Source organism: Notolabrus celidotus, chromosome 14 (genome assembly GCF_009762535.1).
Source record: "Notolabrus celidotus isolate fNotCel1 chromosome 14, fNotCel1.pri, whole genome shotgun sequence".
In the NCBI taxonomy this organism is placed as follows: domain Eukaryota; kingdom Metazoa; phylum Chordata; class Actinopteri; order Labriformes; family Labridae; genus Notolabrus; species Notolabrus celidotus.
Genome location: NC_048285.1, coordinates 16,699,577 through 16,723,728, shown reverse-complemented (window position 1 = coordinate 16,723,728; position 24,152 = coordinate 16,699,577). Strand labels below are relative to the sequence as shown.

The window sequence follows — 24,152 nt, the reverse complement described above, 5'->3', positions numbered from 1 at the left end:
GTCTTTTGCTAACATCTGTATTGCGTAATCCTTGCTTTCTTTTTCCTGCTCTGCTACTTATCACACCTCTTTCAAGACTCTGACATCATTTCCAAAGTCAATTCTAAAAGAATTCCTTTTAGTTATGTGATCCGTAGACGCTATTGGCGTGGTGTGTGTGTGTGTGTGTGTAGGTGTGTGTGTGTGTGTGTGTGTGTTTGTGTGTGTGTGTGTGTGTGTGTGTGTGTGTGTGTGTGTGTGTGTGTGTGTGTGTGTGTGTGTGTGTGTTTGGAGCACCATGTGTTTATGCATCCTGTGTTCTGTCACCACTGTGACCCTCCACGTGTTGACTGTTGACACAGGCAGAGTTTGGGGCAGCCCTCTCTGATAACACAGACCTTTATAAGTTCAGTTGGAGGAGAAGTAAGCCTGCAGACCTCTGATCCTAAGGTAAAGGCCAGCAGCTTCTTCACATATTGATCTTGTTTGCGTCTATCTCAGAATTAAAGATTATTCATGGAAGTGTTCAGCATTCAGTCGTTCATTGGTCTAATGACAAATTCTGATATTTTTCCCTTTGCAGAAAGATGGAAATGTATCCAAAAGTTGTGATCCTCGCCCTGTCTTTCCTGACAACATCAGGTGCACATTGTTCCTTAGATTATGATTCTTAATTCTGCAAGTTTATTCGTTTTTATTCGTTTTTAATGTATTTTGTTTTTGCCTATAGCATACCCAATCCATCGTAACACAAGAGAGGCAACATGGACTGATCCAAAAGCCAACCAGGCCAATCACAAGACAGAACTTTCAAAGGACACAGAGTAAGTTAGCTGAATCAATAAACTCGAAAATAATCTAATGTGAATACATGTCAAACATGTTGTAATGCTTGTCTCCTCTTTCTCAGAATAACGTACAAGAGCCACATAGACAGCAGCAGCCTTTACATCCAAGACGATCAGAACAAGAACCCTGTTGCAGAAGAGATGCAACAAAAAGTCAACATCGAGTCCGAGCGCCTGCGTGCCCGTCTGCGCCAAGAGCTGTCAGAGCTGCGGGAGAGGCTGTCCCCATCTCCAGCCCAACTTGGCTCCACCCTGGCCAGCATGAGGGAGCGCCTGGCTCCACTCACTCAGCAGCTCCAGAGCACTCTGAGCAGCAATACTAGAGATCTGTGCAGTCAGCTGAGCCTTTACCTGCAGGGTCTGGAGACAGCTGAGGCCCAGGCAGGTGACGCAAGTCCAGGTCTTTACCAGGAAGCCTTCCACTGGTTGATCCAAACTCTGGAGCTCAGCAACTCTAAGGTGGCCAACATCATTGGTGAATTCCAGGCTAAAGCGGTCAGGGAAGTCGAACATCTGAAGGAGGAAAAGACAGAGCTGTGGCAGGAAATGAGCTCCAGGTTAGGACAGGAAGTGAGTTCCATGAGGAGGGAAGCACAGACAAGGGTTGGCACTCTGAAAACAGAGCTTGCTGCTCTTCTGGAAACTTCTAATCCGCACAACACTGAAGTGACAGCCAGTCTGGAGCTTTTCTGTCAGAATTCAGCCCTTCAGAGCCAACTATTTCAGGCTCGCATGGAGAGGCTGATTCAGGGACTGGAGGAAGATCTGCAGGTACAGAGAGCCTCAAGTTTGTCTTCTCCTCCTTCCTTATCTGGCAGCTCTTTGCAGGAGGACTTCTCAGTAAGACTCTCTGCTTTGATCCAAGACATTCTGCATTCAGTGTAGTGAAAGACCTCAGGACATTTAACAGGAAAGAACTGTAAAAGAACTTGCTTTACAATCACATTGAAGTGGTTTATTTGACTTGGACTCTTGTCCATAAACTGATTTGTTTATGCCCTTGTACATGTAAAAAAATGTTGTAAATATGGTTTTAAATAGATTAATATGTTTAACTATTTGTTTAGCTGTCAATATAAATTGACGGTACCATGTAAATATGGTCTTCTTGTATAGAGTAAGGTTAAGAGGATAAAAATGATGTACTGCTGTCTTAAATCATGTAAATAAACAGCCACAGTTTGATTTCAACATTTATTTTTTAATCATGTCCTGACACAGCAACAAGTTTCATCGACATTATGCAGATGATTAACACTTCAAAGAAATATAATAAAAAATCTGTACATGATACCCAAATACAAGCATGCACTGGTAAAACCAGAAATAATGACTGTCTCTTTTTTAAAAAAAAAGCTAATTTATAGCAATATAAGTATTACATTTACTATTCATTCAGTGATAGCTGAGGTTTCCCTGTTCCTTCATAACCTGTAAATGCCTCCTGAATACAGATGTGGTAATAATAGACCAAAATAATTCATTAAAAACAATAACATTTTCATTACATTATCAGATTTTATGTTGTTACAGTAAAGAAAAAGTAACAATGTACTCCCACTGTAAGCCTCCATATGTATATACAATGTGATATGAGGTGATGAGATGATGATGATTTGTCTCTTGATCTGTCAGTCAAAAGCATGCGGTAATCCTCCCACCCAATAATACTTCTTCAGGGCAAACCAGCCACCCAGAACCAGCATAGCAGCAGCAGCTGACCCAAACACCAGCCCCACCACCAGTCCTGTCACATTCACATCTTCCACATCTGGTGCCATGTTGTTACCTGATATATGCAGGAGAAGATAAGTGAACATTACTTTTGTGAGTTGCTGTACTATGTTCTAAGATATAATGTACATGAATGTGATCAAAATATACTCACTGTAGCCAGGTGAATATGGACTGTCTTTAACATAGGAGGAAAAAAGAAAGGGAGAAAAATCAATAAAAAGTCAACCTTAATCAGAGCAGTTTAAAAAATATATATATATATATATTTTTTTTTTTTTTTTTTTTACAGGTTCTAACCTTCTCTGGCAGTGTAAATAGGTCCAACTGAAACAGTAGCAGATTCCGAGCTTTCTTCTCCAAAAGGAGTCAAAGATCTTTTTCTTCTGTTATTACAGGCCTGGAAAACAGTAAAGAGACACTCAAGGTTGGTTTGATTTACATTTTAGATTAAAAAAATATTAGTATGCATTTCAACTTTTGAGAACTATGTGATTTTTTGTTTTGATTTGTGCTTTTACCTTTTTTTTTTTTCCAATTTTTATGAATTAAAAACAAAAAATGGGGTACCCTAGTTATCTGGTGATCTAAGATGCCAATCATTATTTGCACAGTTGAGAGTCTCCATGTCCCTCCCCAAATTCATCTACTAAGGCCATTTTACCCCCAAAATACCACATGTATTTTTGCCAGTTATTAGTGACTTACAGTGACCAGCTCTTGACATTTGGTGGGCTCGCAGAGTCTCAGTATGCAGTGTAGATAGATCTTTGACTTGCTCTGGTCACGGTGCTGAACAAAGCGGAAGGCCTCAAAATTAAACCGGGCGTCCTTGGAGAGACCATTACTGGTCACAGATGACCTCTTGTCCACTGAACAGCTAGTGGAGAGCAGAATGATTGATTGATTGATTCATTCATTCATTCATTCATTCATTGATTGTTTTAATGACCACGCAGCCAAGCTGGTGGAATTTGTCTTCAGTACAGCTGCAGGTTCCAACATTACATTTAACAGTAGACATAGAAACATAATTGTACATGTAGACATAATATTTCAAAAACAAAAATACAAGGGCCATGCCTAATCCTTGGTGTTTAGAGTTAATAATGAGGGTATATGTAAAACACTAATGGTGCTGACACTTATGGTGCATATCCTTACCCAAGAAAGAAGTTGTGCTGCTCAGTCTGAGACATATTGTACGCTGTGGGGGTACCAAAGCAGTGATCCAGCAGAATATGGAAACTGAAAACAAGGAAAAGTATGTATGCTTTAATTTCAATATTCATTTTTAGATAAAAGATTTACATTAAGAATGTATTCATCCAAAAGGGCTTTTCTTACTTTCCAGTGAGGTTAACAGCCTTGACCTCAACATAGATTCTGCTTCGTAGCTCAAGTCCAGATGAAGGTACCACTAACGGGTGTAAGTAGTCAGAGTCCTGGAGGAGAAAAAGTGGGATTAAATAGGTGACAAGAATGAAAATTGCTCTTTGGTAGGTTTGATGCAGATACTTACATTATAAACACCCATCATCAGCGTATCAATAAAGGTGCCATTATTATCACTGGTCGCCACAGAAACCGAGGAACTAAAAAACATTGGAAAAGAAAATTACTCTATACATGTCAACTTCATAGATCTCTTCAGATATCATTCAAAAGTATACATGTGCAACTTGATGAACATATGCCTCAGGCAATTTGTTGGACTTTTTTAAAGTTAATAGATACTCACGCCACAATCTCTGTGTTGTTGATCAGGTACTCCAGTGGGTAGCGGCAGGAGAAGTGATAGTAGAGATCCGTGGAGTAGCTGATAAGCCCCTGATCAGATCTGGGCGTGTCAATGTACCCTGTGATGATAACTGACTGGATGCTTGAGAAGCTGCTGAAGGGACCTGTAGGGTCCGGAGCCTCATCAACAATCTGAACAAGACAGCAAAATTCACAATAATCATTTCTCTTTTTTTCTGTGTGGCCACATAACATATAGAAGAATGCACAGCTCAGTAAAATTTGAGTATAACAGGAGGGTTAAAATGTTATGTAGAATACAGTAAATTATAAGAACTTAATCTAGAAGCTAGCTTTATGAGAAGATTGTAGCATTTAAGCTTTCCACCTTGAGCTACTGCATGTGAATATGGACAAATCAACATTTCTCAGCATCTTCTTGCAGGAACTTTCTGACCTGCAGAGACTGGCGGCAGGGATTATCCTGACTGTGGTTCACAGGAAGCTGGTAACGGATCATTGGAGGGTCCACACTGGTGTCAACACTGCCCAGGCAATCTGAAGTGTTGTGGTTGCCGTTCAGAGCCAGGTCTGTGGTGTTAAAGCCGGCCCACTGTGCTGTGCACAGGTTGATCTCCAGGGTGATCACACTTGTGCCACAGTCAACTGTCAGGTCTGAGTTGTCTAAGAGAGAGGAAAAAAGAGAAAACCTTTTTCTTTGTACTTTAATACAATGTTTTGTTGTTCTTGAAGGGGGATACAATTGTATTATAGATTTGTACCTGCAAAGATAGACAAGTGAAAACATGCATATAACCTTAATTTAGGGTGAAAAAGCAAAGTAACAGATAGCCTACCAGGGGTCCTCTCATGCACAGAGGAGCAGTTGTAGAGACACAAAGCTGGCTGCAGGAGCACAACCAGCAGAGGGAGACAACACAGAAGAGTCATGTCTGGAGAAGGTTCACGGTCCTGTACTTGAATGGAGAAATGAATAATATCAACAATCATGTCCATAAATAACATCAACCAAGCAACATTTTTTAACATTGTCTAATGTGCAAAAATGCAAGAGATTATTTTTACTTATAAAAAAGATTCTTAAGACAAACATTTTCAGAATTAGACTAAAGTGTTGGATACCATCTGTAACTGCCATTTTTTTATTTTTTACACTTTTTCCTTTTTCCCTAAAATGTTGCATTTTTTGAAAACTAAATGTTAAAAGACACAATCTAAGGATGATCTTACCTTGACTGGTACCTGAGCAGTGTCATTCAGTGTGGCTTTTATAATGTCAGACAGCCTCAAGACACCCAAAACCACAAGGGTGTGACTCTAAAGCCCTCCCTTCAACTAATTATAGACCACCATATACAAGTGGAATTGTTCTGCAAGTTTCTATCATGACTTTAAAAAGTTGTGGTACCTTGAAGGGGTGACTGACAGATTATAACAATGCAGATTAACATGTCATTGGATTTTACTATAGATCCACTGAGTCCATAATTGATCTTTCTGGTTTCCCTCCTTAAAAAAAATCATTCCAATTATCATTTTCTGTGGTTGATATTATTCAGATGATTATAGAAAATGAAAGGTAACAATTTCAGCTCATTTTTTAGACAAAATTAGTTTAAAACTTTTGAGAACATGAAAACTTTTTTTGTTAATTACATGCATTTTACATCACATTCATAAAATGTAATTACAAACCTGCACAGTATTGAAAGTGTTATCTCAAAGATTTACGTCTTGAGAGTGAAATACCTTGAAGGCCTGAAAGCTGATCACACTTGCCACAAGCTATGGAGTCCTCAGCCAACCAGGACTAACCTTTGTTAATTTCACTTGCATGTCAACCCTGTCCTCTGTTGTCTCCACAGACTTGCATTGCAGGTTGCCTCTATACAGTAGCTATAGGCCACAACTGTTAGAGCTCAACTGAGATGCCCCATTGTTCCCTAGAAATATAGAATGTACAGGAGCATCAGTGCTTTTACTAAAGTGCCCGTGGTGAGAGAAGACATTTGTTACACTATACACACATGCGTCACTCTTTTTAAATGTACTTGTCTTTGTCCAAGGATTAAACATCCCTGATCACTAGTTTGGAAACAGCTTACTGACCTTTATTCTGCACTCTAATCATATTCTCATTTTCATTTTTCAGAAATTCTGTCTGGACAAGATGACTGGAGAATAATGCTCCCTTGTCCATAGGATGATAGGTCAGGATTACTCACAAAACATCCATATTGTAAATAAACATCTGAAGTGTTCATATCACATAGTTAATAGAATGGATGTACTTTTCAAGGGAGCAGCTATATGCTATTACATATATATATATATATATATATATATATATATATATATATGTGTGTGTGTGTGTGTGTATATATATATATATACACACACATATGTACATATATGAATATATGTAATGGCATATAGCTGCTCCACAGTGAAAAGTAAATCCATGGATACATGGTTACAGATGGTATCCAACACTTTAGTCTAATTCTGAAAATGTTTGTCTTAAGAATCTTTTTTATAAGTACAAATAATCTCTTGCATTTTTGCACATTAGACAATGTTAAAAAATGTTGCTTGGTTGATGTTATTTATGGACATGATTGTTGATATTATTAATTTTCTATTAATAGAGCAAAAAGGAACAAACAAAGAAGCCATTATTTTATGATGTGATATAGGTTATATATCTTTTTCTGACACCAAGAACCACAATGTCTTCTAACGTACGATCACACAAGAATACAATGCATACAAAGGCCCTGGAGGATACATATTTAGTTTGGGAAGAAAGAGGATACACTGGGAAGCTCACGAGGAGACTGTACTAAACACTGTGTGCATGTAAAGTAAAGCAGATGATAAAGGGAGCAAATAACTCCCCAGGGTTTACATGAAATAGAAAACAATATAGATATCTCAGTGATTGGTAAATATGTTCTTTAAAAAAAGAGTATTTTTCCAAATGGACAAATTCTACCGAATTTGGAAAACCTGGATTTTATTTGTTACCCCCAAAAGAGCAGATTTTATTTGATCTCACTGGTAATGTTGTTTTGTAATTTAACTATTTAATCTCTGTCTGATTATTGACAATTTTTTTGACAGCAGCGGCAGGTGACCACCCTGGTTTTTGTTCATAGTTTCATGTACACTGTTCTATTTTTAATTAAGCTGTAACAGAGTTATTTTTAAGTGTATAAGTGAGCCTTATCTGGCAGAGTTTATCCCGAGCAAATTGTCAGGTCTGTCAATAAGAGATCATTGTGTTTCCACTATTATTGGTTCTTTTTCACAATTGCTGAGAAATTTAAATTATCAGTGAAGTCTGGACACCATAATGGATGAACAAAATCTGATCCATGGTCTATGACATTACCTTATTTGGACTCTTATTCCAGGATGGCTGATGTTGTGTTTTTTCTGGACTCAAAACAAACAAAACTGGAAGGACTTTTGTTTTTAGCTTTACTAATGTTGCTATGCTGTTGTATCGACCTGTCCATTACAAATAAAGATACAATTATTTTTTTTAAAAGAGGACTTTGTTGTGTATCTACAAGAAAAAAATGTGTATTCCTTTCTTTAACAACAATAGTTATTTTTGTACATTCCATTTTGTGATGTAACACTAAAGAAATGTCTAACCAATAATAAAGAAAACACTAAGTCACACCCACACATGTACAACAAATGACAGTTCGTCTTCTGACATCCAAGTGAATTCCTCTCAGCGTCGCATTTCCTGCTAGCCTGTTTGCTAATCACTTACTGCCTATAATCTGTCTGTATAGCTATTTCCCTGCTCTTTGCGCCTCTGTGCTCGTGTGTGCTGTCCATGGCTGCACATCCACCAGTTAAGATGACAGCTTTTCATTCGCAAATGCTACACTCATTACCCCAGAACCGGTTCACTAACTATCCCCAAACAGCTCAGAGTTTTTCTGCTGAAAAAAGCCCACACAGTCCTGAGAAATGGTCTGAACTGGAAAATAAGCGGTTTCTGCACAGTGTTTTTTTCATAGTTATGGATGTTTATTTTCACTTAGATTTTTGGTGATGTTTAGTGACACATGCAATATATATATATTCGTTATGAATTTTAGATATTCCAAGTCATGAGACTTTGAGTAAGTTTTGACGTTTTTCCGTACTATTTTGAACTTTATTGCAAGTGTCTGATTCCGAGTGAGTATGAGACGCTGTAATAAGTAAGAAGGACATACACAGAATAATTGCAAATGCTAAATTGAGTTGATTTGCAATACTTTTTGCACATTTGTTCTGCATTTACCTAAATATTTGGCTGTAATTGTTATTTTTGTTACTCTAAAATAATATTGTCTACTGGCTACAGGATTTATAGTTTGTGAGAAACAGTACTACTGTACTACACTGTGTTAGTTCAGCTACTTTTGCTCTTAAACAACACTGTAGTGTAAATTTGAAGGTGCAGCTCTGATATTCTCTTAATATAATGACATCTCATCTAGACCTACAGGCAGCTGAGGCTGACTCCGACTCTGACTCTGGGGACGACTGGACTTTGGCTGTGCCTGACCCAGACATGAGCACAGACCAAGCAGGCAGTTATGACCTAAGACCGAGACGCTGCCCCCGGATCACCTCTGGTTGGTCAGGCAGTAGATGGAGAAACTCTGTCCACACTGACAGACTTGACCTGAAATAGGCTGTTTTTGTTTGCAATTTCATGTTTGTTCCCTGAAATGGTTATTGAGTGCTGATTTCTTTGCATTCCTGATTTTTTTCCAAGTTGTATGTTTACATTGATATTTTTAGCAAAGCTAGTTTTGCCACTGTTTGGGTTTGCTTACAGAGTTTAGAGGACACCTTTGTGTCCTTTGTTTGTGGAATAATTGTTTGATGTACGAAAAGACATGACAAAAAGAGGTTTTCCACTGTGCTTTTCTACCTGGTGTGTTAACGGTGATGATGTTTTTGTCTCATTTTATGCTGTCATCTGTGTATTGGTATGCTAAAATGTCATGTTTTTCCCTGTGTGTTAGTCTACTGCTGGCTTTTCATTGTGTCTATGTACAGCAAAATATTAAGTGCAGGTTGATTGCTCCTTTAGCTGTGTACGGCTGGGGACAGCCTTATTATCGCCGAGGGAGAATATGTAACAGCCATAGTGTGAATTTTGTAATGCTTGGTAGCGCCACAAGGTGACGCCACTTTTCTGTGTCAGTCTGTTACATACAAAGAAGTTGCTGCCCGCAGAGTTTTTGTATTATATCCAGACTGAGATGCACCCTCCGTCTGTCCCTCCCTTAACGAGTTGATGTAGGTTATGCTACTGTTCGTATTATCCTGTAGGATTGTGTAACATAGCGCCGTTGAGACCCGGCATTGTATGGTCAATGTTTGGTAGAATAAATAAAGGTAACGTGGGAAACCTCCATTCATTTTCTGTCAAGTCTCTGAGCTAAGTGGCTATCCGGAGCAGCTAGCTCTCTCCACCTACACCTACAAATAACGTTACAAGATGGAAGACAGTTTCAAGACAGATTTGGGAGGAGAGCACATGTTGTTTCTTCAAGGTGAAAAGCCGGTGTGTCTTTTGTATCACGAGGTAGTGCCAGTCGTCAAAGAGTATAATTCACATCGGCATTTCGAAACAAAACACGGAGCTAAGTGTAGTATTAGGTTACAACACTAAGTATGCCAAAATTAGCCTCCGAGAAAAACAGAAAAATGTCACAGAATTAAAAAGGCAGACGACAATCCCAGCAAAATATGTTTACAAAAGCTACAGCCAGAAACGATGCAGCCGTAAAGGCCAGCTTTATTGTGGCTGAAGAAATCGCCCGAGTTTCAAAACCATTTTCAGAGGGGGCATTTTTGAAGGAGTGCATGCTGAAGGTGTGTGAGCAGGTGTGCCCCGACCAAATACAAAGTTTTAGAAATGTCAGTTTGTCGAGGAACACCATCGCAGACCGAGTTGTTGGATTAGCAGCAAATCTGGCAACACAGCTGGCAGAAGAGATGCGCAATTGTCTTGTTGGCTGTTGATGAAAGCACAGATAACACGGAACTATCTATTTTTATTAGAGGCGTGGAGAAGTCTGTGCGTAAAAAGGAATTGTCATGGGAAAAGTTGGTAGGACTAACTACAGATGGTGCACCTGCAATGTGTGTAGGAAAAACAGGTTTGGTTGGACTGATGAAGGAGAAACTGGAAAAAAGTAACTGTCACACGCCTCTGATAACATATCATTGCATTATCCACCAAGAAGCTTTGTGTGGAGAGGTTCTGGAGCTGGATGATATAATGACCATGGTCGTGAAAACAGTGGACTTCATTCGTGCTTGCGGCCTGAATCCCCACCGGTTCCTGATGTTCTTACAGGAGGTGGGCTCGGACCACGGAGACATGCTGTACCACACTGAAGTCAGGTGGCTAAGCAGGAACAAAGTCCTCAAACAAATCCTTGAGCTTAGGGAAGAAATTGCTCTTTTCATGAAGAATAAAGGGAGACCCCTGTCTGAATGTTCAGATCCAAACTGGCTGTGTGACTTTGCGATGTTGTGTGACATAACGGAGCACCTCAGCCAACTCAATCAGAAGCTGCAGGGACGCAAACAAGTCATCACACAGAAGTCCGACATGATCACAGCTTTCCAGCGTAAACGTGAGCTATTGAAGTGCCAAGTGAAACAGGATGATCTTGCCCACTTTCCCGTTTGTCAGAGCATCTCAGCCTCAGTTCTCCAGTGGTTTTTCATGTGCTCGGTTGGCTACCAAACTAAGCCGGTTAATCAATGAGTTTAATGACTTTAATGTGCAGCACGCAGGCCATCTTTACCAACCCTTTCACCACTGTTGTCGGCAGTGCGCCCCATCACCTTCAGATGGAGTTAATAGAGCTGCAAAGTGACAGTGGCCTGAGAGCAAAGTTCAAGGATGCTGCAATTGAGGACTTCTACCGTCTACTGCCCGCTAGTTTGATGCCACAGCTCTGACTTCATGCTACTCGTGTTCTGTCCATGTTTGGGAGCACCTATCTGTGCGAACAGAGGTTTTCAATAATGAATCTGAACAAAACCAAGCACAGATCACGCATCACAGATGACAACCTCCACGCTGTTTTACGGATTGCCTCAGCGCAAGACCTAAAACCTGACATCGACACACTGGCAACGGGGAAACGGGGCCAGACATCCACCCAGAAAACACATCATTAAGCATTTTTAAAAACTGGAATTAAAATAGAATACAATGTATTTCAACCAAGAATAAGAACAGTCGAATTTGTATGCATTTTAGTAATTGTGCTTGTGCTTTGTTTTGTGTTTGTTATTTTTAGAACATGATAAATGGATGAGGATGGTGTCTCAGGGTGGGGTGGGATCAGCGTCACCTCATCAATTTCACCCAAAACTTGATCAATATACTTGTGTACAGAGACAATCTTTATTGTGTTATTTTGAGTTACTTGCATATATACACTGTATGTGTAGCAATTTTTTTTTAACCATGTTTACAGGCTAATGTGGTCAGACAGAAAAATGTTTATTATAATCAAACCATCTCTCATTAAGGCTGAGTGCAGCCATTTAATTTTGTAAATGCTACATCTATCAAACGTTCTTAGCTGCTCATAAGTGTTGCTTGTTCCATAGTTCTGCCCCTCTTGACTGTGACAAAAAAGTTTTGATCAAAGTTAATGTCATAACTTGTTTTTTATTATATTTCTATTATTCATTATTAGTTATTTACTTGAATAGTTTGATCACTGATTGATTGAGTTATGTGTGTTTCTAAACCTGATGATGACATTTATGTTATAACAGTGCAATAAGCTAACATGTTTTTTTGTTTACATCTATGCAAATGCATGTGTAATATTTATAATTTGAATAAGTAATGAATGCACAAAAGTTTATTTCACAATATGTTATGGAGTATTTCCATTTTTTACATTAAATTTAGTCTTACGGTTAAAACTGGCCCTTCGAGGGCATCCATAATGCTGATATGGCCCTCAGTGAAAATGGGTTTGACAACCCTGCTGTAGAGGATCCCCATCAAAAAATGGAATGTCTCTTGCTGGTAATACCATTCAACGCTGTTGCTGGACAAGCAACATTTTGTCTTTGCATTATGGTTTAAATATCTCCAGGTTGTCTTTCATCTGCTGGCTGAGAACTGAAATAGTCAGCTGATTTTCCCTCATAGACTGGGCATTGAACATAGAGAGTTGCCTTTCCTCCACAGCCTCCACACATCCTTTAACAGTTTTTTTTACTTGAATGTAGCGACTAAGACTAAAACTTAAAGCCACTGTGGCTCTGTCTAGACGGGCTAAACATAATTGACGCGCTCGCCGTACGCCGTTTCGTTGTGTCTAATGAAGCATCCAACGTCTTCTGGTTGCATTTTTTGTGGATAATTTATTGTTGAATAATAATAATTATTGAATCCAACAATATTTACTCCATGAAACTTCACGCAGCCTGCGTTCCAGCGTTGCAGTCAAAAAACTATTTGTGCTCCATCGTCTAGAAACACACCTGTTGCCTGATGAAAGGCTCCTACCTAAGTAGGCATGTGAACCAAACAAAGGTGACACCTAGTGGACAACTTAGTGTCCTACACAGACACTAATAAACATCTTGAAATGGCCCCTACAGTTAGAGTGAAACATAATTGAAACGATAGTTTTTGGTGAAACTAAATGATCTCGAGCAGATATCACCTTTTTTTCTTGCTGTTGTCTAAATAATGAAATCATATTGGTCAAAACTGATGCTAAATAAATCCCTAAAATTATTTTTGCTGTTATGATGTTATAGGCTTCAATTATTATCTGGGTTATACAACATTTTTTATTTGTTTTTAAAATACTAATTGTTCAAAAAAATGCTCTATAAATCTGCTGCTATCCCAGGACCGTCTGTGACCCCTTCTGCTCCCTCCACCTCTGCACAGGCAAGTGATGCTCCATCAGGGTCCTCTGCCTCCACCTTGTCACAGGCACCTGTTATTTAAGTAGTCTTTTTTTATATTTAAAAAAAAAAAGCTATGTGATTCCATTCCTTAATTAATTTTGTTTTGCTATTCATCAATAAAAAACAGACAGGGTCCTCTAATATGTATTGTGCGCAATCTTTGAAATGTATTGTATTTATAGGTCTTTGTTTTTCTGTAATGAGTTATTTATGTATTCTACTTTTATTTATCCAGGATAAGTAATATTGTTATTTATATTTTATTGTTTTTTCCGATTTATTTTTTAAATAAGTATTTATTTATTTTCATTTTTTAAAATTTGCCAAATCTAAATATTTATGCCACTTTTCTTGAAATTTATGAATATTTTGATTGGTGGTAGAAATGAAATAGCTGATAAATTGGCAAAAGAGTCTCTTTTAAAAGGTTCAGTTGAGTTTAATGTTTTGCTGGGAAAATGTGAATGGTTTAATACTTATAAAGAAAAACTAGCGTTACAGTGGCAAAAAGAATGGAAAGAATAAACAAGAAGAAGACACTACTTCTATGTGCAGCCATCTATTAAAAAGAAGATTTTAACAGGCTTAAACTGGGACACTGTGGATTAGCCAATTAGTTTAGAGTTATAGGGAAACATTAAAACGTCTATCTCAGTGTTGGAAGTTTCAAACTACTGAGCATGTTATATTATCCCATTGCGTATATATAAATAAAATTCAGCAATAATTCAGAGGTTGATCTGATCTGGGTTCCTCATTATTTTCCTTTAAATCTACCTTTATATCCGCTGCGCAATTTCCATCAAATTTAGCCGAGCGATTATACGTTTTTTCTACTGGTCTGTATACCAAAATATAATTTGGGCATTAAAAACTAGCCTGTAGAGGGCAGCATTAAATTTCCCAGTGTACAGCCTGCCGGAATTTCATTCGACGAAGAAGAAGCAGAAGCAGGAAGTGGCTCCATGCACGAGACTTTTGTCGAAACGCTGCAGTTACGAAGGTAGACGTGAGAGAAGAGCGGGACGTGATCTGGAAAACTATCTTTGCACATCATGTAAGTGATAATTTAAGTTAGTATCAATTACAACAGTAACTGTCGACATCAGAACTATCACTGCAGGCCGTAGTGAAGAGATACTGTAACGTTGCGAGCACCCACAGAGGTGGCTAGCAATAGGACTCAGTACCAGTTAGCTTGAGCTGGTAAACTCTTTCTATGAGTGTTAGCTGTTAGATATTTCCAGGCCCATTGTGTTTTACTAGGTAACTGTTCCATTGTTCCTTATTCATGACATTCAGGCGGTTTGGGGGCAAAATGTTGTATTAATGCGCGCAAATTTGACCTAGATAAGCCACAATCGTAACGTTAAGTTTTCGGCATTTTTCATTCGCTGTTTAACAATATTTACAGTTGAAGATAGATACATTTACAGATAGGAGAAGTCTGCCTTTGTTAGACGGTACAGTCTATCGACCGGCTTACAATGCCTCTAACTCACTATCAGTACCAGACAGCCCGAGCACAAATGCTATTATTTACGTTCAACGTGCCCGGTTACATTTTTTACATAGTTACATTTGTCACAGCATTTAACCAGAACGTAGTCCGAAAAAAAAGTTACCATTTGTATGTATAAACATATGCATATCATTTTTTTTTAAAGATAAAAGGTTGTGAATTTAGAGGAAAAGGTTTTCGGTTAATCTACTGATAAACCGCCCCGCCCACAACATGGCGACCTATTACCTCACAATGTGTACCCGCGCTCTCCCACTCTGCCTTTGTATAGTGGAAGACTAAAAAACACGGACCGACCTTTCCGACGCAAATACCGACAACACAAACTATCAGAATACATATTCTGCATGATAAAATGTTTGCATCTTCACCACAATTATTATGGACCACAGTGAACATCTCCCAGGTTTCGTCTCACAATTTTATTAACTTAAATCTTGCATTTCTTCCCTTTTTTTTTCTCTCCTTTTTTTATTGAACATGGTAAACAATACAATGACAAACACTACAGAAATGTGCTTCAGACAAATCAAATACCCCAAGAGACAAGCAAGAGGAAACAAAGAAAAAACTAAAACAAAAAGTGGGACATATAACTCTTGATAATATATAAACTAAAATATATGCAATATCTCAGATGCTAAGAGGGAAATCCTCTCCAAGAAACTCATTAAAAAAAGGTCTATTGTTTTATTACTTTTTTGTTATCAATCAATTGAAGGGATTCTACTGGCATTTCTTCCTAATTATTGAGTTTTGCTTCTGCCACATCACATCCGGTTGTCTGTTTTGGATGTGGAAGTAAATAAACCATAGACATATATATGTAGACCGTGCTTTCCCACTGCTCTGATTTCTCCGAATGTTCTGCTACATTTAACTCATTTTGATCAACCGTCTATAAAGGATTCAAATTAATGTAATGTTAAGTCACTGTTTTTAAATAAATTCTTTATATTTTTTATTCTTTATTCAGATCCCCATTAGCTGCCACTAACGCAGCTGCTACTCTTCCTGGGGTCAACATAAAACAAACATAACATATAAAATATACATAAAATACAAAACTAAAAATTCTACAAACATTAAAAAGAAAAACTGAATTCTATATAGAAATAAAATACAAGAAACACAAAAATCCTACAGACATGAAATACAAAAACAGGAACATGCTACTAACATGAAATACAACTGAATATACTACAAATGTAAGATACAACAACTGAAACATGCTACAACCATAAGATAGAAAAACTGAAAATGCTACAGACAAATCGGTAAAATATTCATGTTTTTCATTATGAAATTACATGATCAATAACTTCACAATAACTTACCATTTAAAATCAACAAGTATAATGGTGCATGAAAGATGACATTTTATATCATATTTTATTTAAATAATTACATTTGAATAACTTAACAGTCATTTAGAAATTAAAAAAGTTTGTAAATAGTGCACACTTTAGAGGTTATGCCTGTCCATGTTTTACCTCATACCACTGTAAAGACTTTGGCTTGATGTGTTTTCTGCACGGTTCGATACGTTTTCGAAACAGAAAAAGAGAAATTTCCATGCCTTTTTTTTACCAACATTTGTTTCGGCTCAAAATCACAGTTTTTAAATTAAATGTATCGAAGAAAATTGTGAACGTGCGACCATGTAGAGACATAAATGACATCCTGTCATGTCAATAAGATAAATAACATAAGGCTATTTAGTCTGTTAAATAAAAGAACAAGGTATAGACCTGATCTAAAGAGAGGTAACCTTAAATCACTTCTGCTTTGACTTCCAGGGGGGTCTGGGACCCAGCAGGTGCCCCCCGATATAACTGCAGGGAAAACACTGTCCAGTATCAGGCTGAAGTCTTACACCCCATGCAGTATAATACCACAAGTAATGCATATACGCACTTTAAAACCACATCACCCAGTCTAGCATCACTACAGGACCACGGAACAACTCTGCTCTGCAACCAAAGAGGACACTCGTGCTTCCCTCTCGTGCGGGCGTGAGCTCACACACACACGAGTGAACATATGAACCCAGCAGACCGTCGTATTGTGAAATATATAATTCCATATGAAGCACAGTTAAAACTAATGTGACCAGCTTGGACTGAATTAATATGGGAGGAGCGCGCAGTTCAGTGGACCTGCGCTCCACAATGCAGCCCCGAGGAGTCGAGCGCAGATCCACTTTACTTTCAGCACAGAGCGCCTCATCAGAAGTTGATCAAATAAATATAAAATTGCATATTGTTCAGTTCATAGGGCGTACCGAACCGTGACCACTGTATCGAACAGTTTGATACAGATACACACATTTTTTAAATTTTGAATTGATTTGCTGTGTTTTTCAGGAGTTTGTTAACAAAGCCAAAGTCAGAGATGACCCCAGAGGAACTCCAGAAAAGAGAAGAAGAGGAGTTCAACACTGGCCCCTTGTCGGTACTTACCCAGTCAGTGAAGAACAACACTCAGGTCCTCATTAACTGTCGAAACAACAAAAAGCTGCTTGGAAGAGTCAAGGCTTTTGACAGGTATTCAGCTCAGTTACTGATTTAAAGTTAATTTTATATAAATGATTTTTCCAACCTGCTTTTCCTTCTTTCTTTTTTTCTTCTTATGCCTATTGCATGTCTAAATATTTGATTGTATCAAAAGGTTTTAGACTTTATAGTTTATTTATTACATTTAATTTAGGATGGCATTTTTACTAATTTAACCCCAAACTTTCATGAACATTTGAATTATTTTATCATATTGGACCATGCTTACTTTCCTGCAGTTGGCTTTACAGTCCTGACTTTTTGCTTAAGACTCCCCTCTCAAAAATATATGTCTGGTCTTTTTTTTTAAAGTATACTGTATTTTTAGTTCATCGGGGAGCCAAAAAAGCTGACCGGGACATCCCTGGTATCAACCAGGCTTTAGGGTCTTTGGTTATATGACTTACTTCAGTTTCATATTCTACTCATTATGTCATGTATAATACACTTTATTTTTTCATTCTGTTTCCATTTAGTTTAAGTTAAGAAGCTCTTCATATAAAACGTCAATAATCAGCAAGTCTTCCCTTTTACAGTTTATGCAAACAAACTCAAACTGCATCTTCTTTAACAAAGGTACTCCCAGGTGCTAAGGAAATAGACAGTAAATGATGACAGTAAAAATTCCATTGAAATGCTAGTGTGATAGTACACTTCTGATATTGTAAAGTAGTTTTGTGTTTCCAGCTGAGCTTTCACATTGCCATGACACACACACAATTGATGGAGGGTTTATTTCTAGGCACACTCTGCAGGCCACAACTCGATGCCCAAGTGGAACATTTCGCTTGGTCGAGTGCCACTTGAAATTAGCCAATAGCTTAAAGTTCCCCTATCATTTGTTTGACTACCTGATGAAGACAGGATAGAGTGTAGCTGCAATCATACAGTCCAGGAAAAGTTAAATTCTCTATTTTCGGCTTTGTACTCTTTAGCATCACTCACACCACTGCTTTTTTATAAGATCTGGTACTTTTGATACTATCAAATGTAAAATTGACATTATCATTTGAAGGACACTATCAGAAGGTGTCAATGCATTCAGAATTTTGACAACCGTAGTGGATATAGTAATAGTGTTAGTTGCAGCTATTCAGCACACAGCATCTTGCTTCAATATGTCCCCGCTATCATTGCAGGCACTGCAACATGGTCTTGGAGAACGTGAAGGAGATGTGGACAGAAGTGCCTAAGAGCGGGAAGGGAAAGAAGAAGTCTAAGCCAGTGAATAAGGACCGCTACATATCCAAAATGTTCCTGAGGGGTGACTCTGTCATTATTGTGCTGAGAAATCCTCTGATTACAGGCAAATGAATCGTCTTTCATGTCTTCTTTTCTATAAAACTTCATTTTGATTGAATTGTTGGAGTCTCCTGTGTTTTCGTTTAATAATAAAAGTGGTGACCAGAATTTTGCTGCATGGTTTCAAGTTTCTTTAGTCTTTATTACAGAATAAGAGAAGTAATTCTCTGTATACACTTGAACTCATTGTGTACTATTAGAGTTACTCTAACTTTGATCGTATCCCCTATGTCTCCTTCTTTTTATGACATTTGTTTTACATATAATTTTTTTCCTTTGAAGTATATCAAAAAAGCCTTAGTAGAAACTTTTTTTTCTAGTCTCCTTGGCAGCCTTGACTAGCTGTGAATAGATTAATAGCTAGTCTCATCCATAGACTGTATAAAATATGGACGTAGTATCCGTGACATCACCCATCTGTTTCTGCAGAGCTGTTTTGAGGCCAATTGGCGGCGGCAGCCATATTGCAGCTGTCGAGCCAGTGTGACGTAAAGAGGTGCAGTTTGAGCCTCCTAGCCAACAGCTACAGTGTTCCTGCAGGCAGCTGTGCCTCTCATTGGAAGACTCATAATCTCAATATCTTTGAAATTGCCACGTTAGAAAAAAATATGCCCCCCTCACAGTGAGAGCTGATCGAGAAATGAGCTATCCAGACTACATTCGTCTTTGTACCAGGCTGTAAACATGTTTATTTCTGCTGTAAAGATTGTCTTTTTCCCATTCATGTGTATGTGACTTCCGGCACTTCCGGAGCCAGCCTCAAGCGGATCCTCGATGAACTGCAGCTTTTAGTACTTCCGCATTGGACTCATATTTTTAGACCGGAGGTTGCCGCTTGGTCTCACCTTTTTCACTTTTTCACCAGTAGCTGGCACCTAGCATGTTCTATTATATATTTCACTTTTTTTATAGAGAGGAATGACATTGATATCTAAATTTGTGTTTAAATCCTATTTAGTTTTGCTGCAGCGATTTGTCCAACACATTATGACCAAATCTAATAGGCCTTGCATTTTGATGTTTGAGAATTCATACCTCAAATTAAACAACACATGGTGGCTCTCACTGTTAACTACTAGTATTCCAAGATCTGAGCATGGGTATCCCTCATCAATGAATCAATCTTTCTTTTTAAAGCACAAAATCACAACAAACGCAGAGGTCTGGGGCATCAAGGAGGGGGGTAGGCGGCTGCAGCAGCAATCGTGCTTCTCTGGCATCTACGCAACCCACAGCAGTTTTTCAGTGGATGGACTTCCAAGTCGAGGAAGAGGTGGGTATGGTTGATTTATATTTATTTTCCCGTGGGTAATGATTTTATTTAATCCAAAAAAAAAGTGACATTAAGTTTTTCGTGCTGATTCGTGAACACAAAGAGCTTTATTTAACCGGTCACTGTCGGCCATGACCACACCAACCAACACAGCAAAAATGAGAAATTCGTTTTCTACGAAGTTTGGAGTATCTTGTCCAGGTCAGTGAAGCGGAGCATCTTATATATCAGTGGCCAGGGACCTTGGTTAGCAGTAGCCAACGAGCGGATGCGGTGAGCTGGCATGACTCCCATCTGTTCCTTGCCCAGGTTAGGAAACCATTTCTGGAGGTTTGTGGAGATGAATTGGGAGGCATTGGGACCCACAGCGCCCTCAGGGATACCCAGCATACGCACGTTTTCCCTCCAGTTTCTGTCTTCTAAGTCCGCTAGCTTAGCTTCATAGTCCTCTAGTTTAGCTTTGCAGCCCTCTGTGGTTTTCTCGACTCTTTTGCAGAGATCGCTGTGGTCAGTGCACAGCTTAACAACATCCTTACTGCAATGAGACCGCTCAGCTTTTATTTCGTCAAGTCTTCCATTTAGTCCTGTAAACTGTTCAGCCATGAACTCTCGCTTTTTGACCATGGCCGTCTCTAGCTTTGTGGCTAGCATGTTATCCTGAACACCATCGCTATCGCTGTCATCAGATGTCTTGATGGTTGTTCGCTCTTTGTTTTCTAATTTTAAAGAATAATTTTAATTATATAATAATAAAATAGTTTTATCGTGAATCACGCCTCAAGCTCCTCTGTATACATGTTGAACCAGTGTTAAATTGTCTTTAATGCTTCCCTGGGTGAAATTCCCAGGGTGGCATTGCCCCAAATAGTGACCAACCCTTGTGCTGCCACATGTAGAAGGCACAAGAGTGGGTGAAGTGATTGTTTATTAATGAAAGCTCCCAGCTGTTAGCCGTGGTTAGCTTGCCAGTTACATTAAGGGTGCATCTCAAAGCTCTTGACTGTCTCCTCTCTCCTCCGCCGAGCCGGAAGTAATTATTGACCCCCCACATTAGGTGGCGTACCAAAGCTCTTAACGCTGCTTAGAGGAGAGAGGATAGGAGACTAATCAAAATATCTAATGTCATAGATAGATAGTTCAGATACATTCATGATTAGTTTTTTTTCTCCTGTTAATTTTCCCGGTTGTTCTTGTTTTCATCATGAAGAGAATTCAAGTCTCTCAAAAATGTTTGTCTGTTAGCAAAAAACACTTGTAATATTTCCTGTCACATTATTAAAGTTTAATATGAAGCTGATCATTAATGAGCATGGCTTTGAAAAGAGTTGCATAGTTTCCCTGAATCTTAATTAATAATCTAAAAATGAGGCATTTTAACTGTAAATCCATCCATAGAGTAATGCTTCAGGACAGAATAAACGGAGTGCAGATTCTCTTCATCTGCAGATGTTTGTTAAGCAGGCCAAACACAGAGACAAAGCACTGTTACTGATGATATTTTATCCGTTATTACAGGGAACATGTGTGCAGACACAAACAGCTGTTAAAGCTGACTGACAGCTGCTCCAGCGGTGATCAGCTGACGCCATCATCGCAAACCAACGTTGCTTCACATGACATTCCGGAGGAAAGGATATGTCTCGTCTCTTATTTTTTTTTAAACAGAGTTTGATTGATTTTGGTTTTTCCACAAACAGAAGAGAATTAAATCAAATCATACATCTTGCCTTCGTATTACATTACATATTTAAAATAGTACATTAAGAGTGGAGTATATAAAGAAATTTACATTGGAAATAGAAGAGAAGAAAGAAAAAATTAATGAAATGAAATAAAATAAAATAGAATAAAATACATAAAAAAAACAAAATACTGACCTGTGTCATAGCGTACATTCCAGACAAGGAAAACACAGCCGCCAGACCATTGTACTCCACAGGTTGATGTCATTCATATTGCCATTATAATAAGTTTTCGCATACCAAGTACAAGTACAATACTGTCTGCACCTTAATACAATTTGCACTATTATCTATTTACATTGTCCATTTTTAAACTGTCACTGCACTACCTGCACTGTGTACATAGGCTGTTTTTTTTATAACTGTATTTTATTATATTTATTTGTGTTTTATATTAAAAGTTTTGATCTTTAAAAGCTGGAAGAGAGAAACAGCATCTTGTTTTTCCTGTATGTCTCGTATATATAGTGAAAATTGACAATAAAAACCTTTGAATCTTGAATCTTGAAGGCTTGTACTTGGTATGCGAAAACGTATTATTGGTTACCGAGTATTATACTTGCTTGTACTACAAGCAGGTATTATACTTGCTTGTAACACAAGCAGGTATTATACTCGTTTGTTTTACAAGCAAGTATAATACCTGGTAACCAAAGGCAAAGTTAGCTACGCTTTATTGATAATAGAGACACAATAAAAAAATAATTAAAAAAGGGAGAAGGATGCTTATTAATTAGCTCTCTGCAGGTTTGGCCATTTTATGTAGTTGTGTCCCCTCATAACAAGTTGAGACAGTTCTTTAGGTAAATAACTGAGCACACGAGACCACATGTCAGTGAAATACCTCTCATTACCCCTCAGAACTGCACTGATCCTTTCATGAGAGAGGACCTTAAATAACTCTTGATACCACAGCGTAACAGTTGGCGGTTTATCCTTATTCCAGTTTATCAAAATACGTTTTCTAGCCAGTAACAGCAGTTTGTCACACAGTTTAAAATGTGGTCGTGTTAACGCAATCGTTTTTGAGGGGAGGCCGAGAATGAACAGGCCCGAGTCCCTCTTAATGCAGGTCTGGAAAATGCCACTCAGTTCTTTAGAAATTGCAGCCCAGAATATTTTGATCAGTTTGCACTGCCAAAAATAGTGATAATAGGTTCCAACCTCCCTTCCACATTTATTGCACAGGGGCGTCTGCCGATTTATCTTATTTAGTGTGCAAGGGGTTATATGTAAGCGATTTCAAATTTTATTCTGTTTCTCTGAGTTTGTTACATGTGAAGGTTGATCAAATTTAGATTAGTAGAGTTACCTAACGGCATAGCTTCTGATTTATCAAAATTGATTTTATAACCTGAAAAGGAGCTAAACTCATGGATAGTGGCAAGTGCCACCCTAAAACACAGCCTTGCCACCCCTGTTGCCACCCCAGTTGGAAGGATTTAATTCAAAGAAAAGTTATGCCTCATCAGACACTTATGTGAATTACCGACTGCAGTGAATTAGTGATGGGAAGTTTGGCTCTTTTCAGAGAGCCGGCTCTTTTGACACGGTTCCCAAAGACGAGCCGGCTCTTTCGACTCCCAAACTGCTCTTAATTCAGGATCTTTTGTAGCCGTATGTTTTACCTTAACTTTGCAAAAACTAATGGTTTGTGTGTTGAAAACCCTTTTACCTACAGCGTTTTTATTAGAAGCTTTATAATTGCCTAGTATTGTGCATTTATTCTGTTACAAAACCATTCTTACTTTTTTAAAGTATTTTAATAAAACTTTTTTATTGTACAAATTAACAAAAAACTGCAAACATATCCACAGAAAAGAACCAGAACCTAACTCAAGCAAACAGAACCAGAACCAAACTCAAGTAACCAGAGCCAGAACCAGAACCAGAACCAAGTCAAGCTAACAGAACCAGAACCAAGTCAAGCTAACAGAACCAGAACCAATTCAAGCTAACAGAACCAGAACAAGACTCAAGCAAACAAAACCAGAACCAAAATCAAGCAAACAGAACCAGAACCAAACTCAAGTAAACAAAACCACAACCAAACTCAAGCAAACCGAACCAGAACCAAACTCAAGCAAACAGAACCAGAACCAACTTAAGCAAACAGAACCAGAACCAACCTCGAGCAAACAGAACCAAACCCAAGCAAACAGAAGCAGAACCAAACTCAAGCAAACAGAACCAGAACCAAATTCAAGCAAACAGAACCAGAACCAAACTCGAGCAAACAGAACCAGAACCAAACTTGAGCAAACATTATTAATGTCCTCAGGTTGTCATTGAGAAAAATCAGATGCCTCAGCTTGGATGGGCTGATCTGATTTCTCCTCTCAGTGAGTATTTGCCCTGTCTTCGAGAAGACTGTCTCGGGAGGAACAGGTGTAGCCATGATACACAGGCTGTTTTTGAAAAGGACTGCTACATACTACTTACTAATGT

The 24,152-nt window shown here is 38.4% G+C and overlaps 3 protein-coding genes and 1 pseudogene across 3 annotated transcripts; 3 read left to right on the top strand and 1 right to left on the bottom strand.

Annotated features, from left to right (window-relative positions):
- Nucleotides 1-346: 346 nt before the first annotated feature.
- zgc:162608 (uncharacterized protein LOC100037332 homolog) lies at nt 347-1,929 on the top strand. The gene is made up of 4 exons (XM_034701691.1): nt 347-429; nt 563-621; nt 710-803; nt 890-1,929. Exons 2-4 carry the CDS (start codon nt 567-569, stop codon nt 1,710-1,712), a joined length of 972 nt encoding a protein of 323 aa, XP_034557582.1. The 5' UTR covers nt 347-429; nt 563-566; the 3' UTR covers nt 1,713-1,929.
- Nucleotides 1,930-2,156: 227 nt separating this feature from the next.
- LOC117825719 (zona pellucida-like domain-containing protein 1) lies at nt 2,157-5,252 on the bottom strand. Its single transcript, XM_034701648.1, has 10 exons — nt 5,159-5,252; nt 4,759-4,985; nt 4,303-4,493; nt 4,084-4,156; nt 3,909-4,006; nt 3,726-3,809; nt 3,270-3,441; nt 2,862-2,961; nt 2,716-2,739; nt 2,157-2,616 (listed from the first exon to the last, which is right to left on the bottom strand). Exons 1-10 carry the CDS (start codon nt 5,250-5,252, stop codon nt 2,459-2,461), a joined length of 1,221 nt encoding a protein of 406 aa, XP_034557539.1. The 3' UTR covers nt 2,157-2,458.
- Nucleotides 5,253-9,843: 4,591 nt separating this feature from the next.
- Nucleotides 9,844-11,543, top strand: LOC117825661 (annotated as a pseudogene).
- A 2,687-nt stretch (nt 11,544-14,230) lies between these two features.
- snrpd2 (small nuclear ribonucleoprotein D2 polypeptide) lies at nt 14,231-18,797 on the top strand. Its single transcript, XM_034701868.1, has 3 exons — nt 14,231-14,367; nt 17,199-17,378; nt 18,527-18,797. Coding segments are annotated over exons 1-3 (357 nt in total). The 5' UTR covers nt 14,231-14,365; the 3' UTR covers nt 18,702-18,797.
- Nucleotides 18,798-24,152: the final 5,355 nt, after the last annotated feature.

What these genes read in the sequence shown, in the direction of transcription:
- snrpd2 (XM_034701868.1), top strand. An exon ending in AGAGTCAAGGCTTTTGACAG is followed by an intron (nt 17,379 to 18,526) that starts GTATTCAGCTCA and finishes CTATCATTGCAG; the next exon opens with GCACTGCAACATGGTCTTGG.
- zgc:162608 (XM_034701691.1), top strand. Translation starts at nt 567, where the DNA reads ATGGAAATGTATCCAAAAGTTGTGATCCTCGCCCTGTCTTTCCTGACA. An exon ending in GTCTTTCCTGACAACATCAG is followed by an intron (nt 622 to 709) that starts GTGCACATTGTT and finishes TTTTGCCTATAG; the next exon opens with CATACCCAATCCATCGTAAC. An exon ending in GAACTTTCAAAGGACACAGA is followed by an intron (nt 804 to 889) that starts GTAAGTTAGCTG and finishes CCTCTTTCTCAG; the next exon opens with AATAACGTACAAGAGCCACA.
- LOC117825719 (XM_034701648.1), bottom strand. Translation starts at nt 5,252, where the DNA reads ATGACTCTTCTGTGTTGTCTCCCTCTGCTGGTTGTGCTCCTGCAGCCA. An exon ending in TGATGATGGGTGTTTATAAT is followed by an intron (nt 4,007 to 4,083) that starts GTAAGTATCTGC and finishes TTTCTCCTCCAG; the next exon opens with GACTCTGACTACTTACACCC. An exon ending in TATTTACACTGCCAGAGAAG is followed by an intron (nt 2,740 to 2,861) that starts GTTAGAACCTGT and finishes CCTATGTTAAAG; the next exon opens with ACAGTCCATATTCACCTGGC.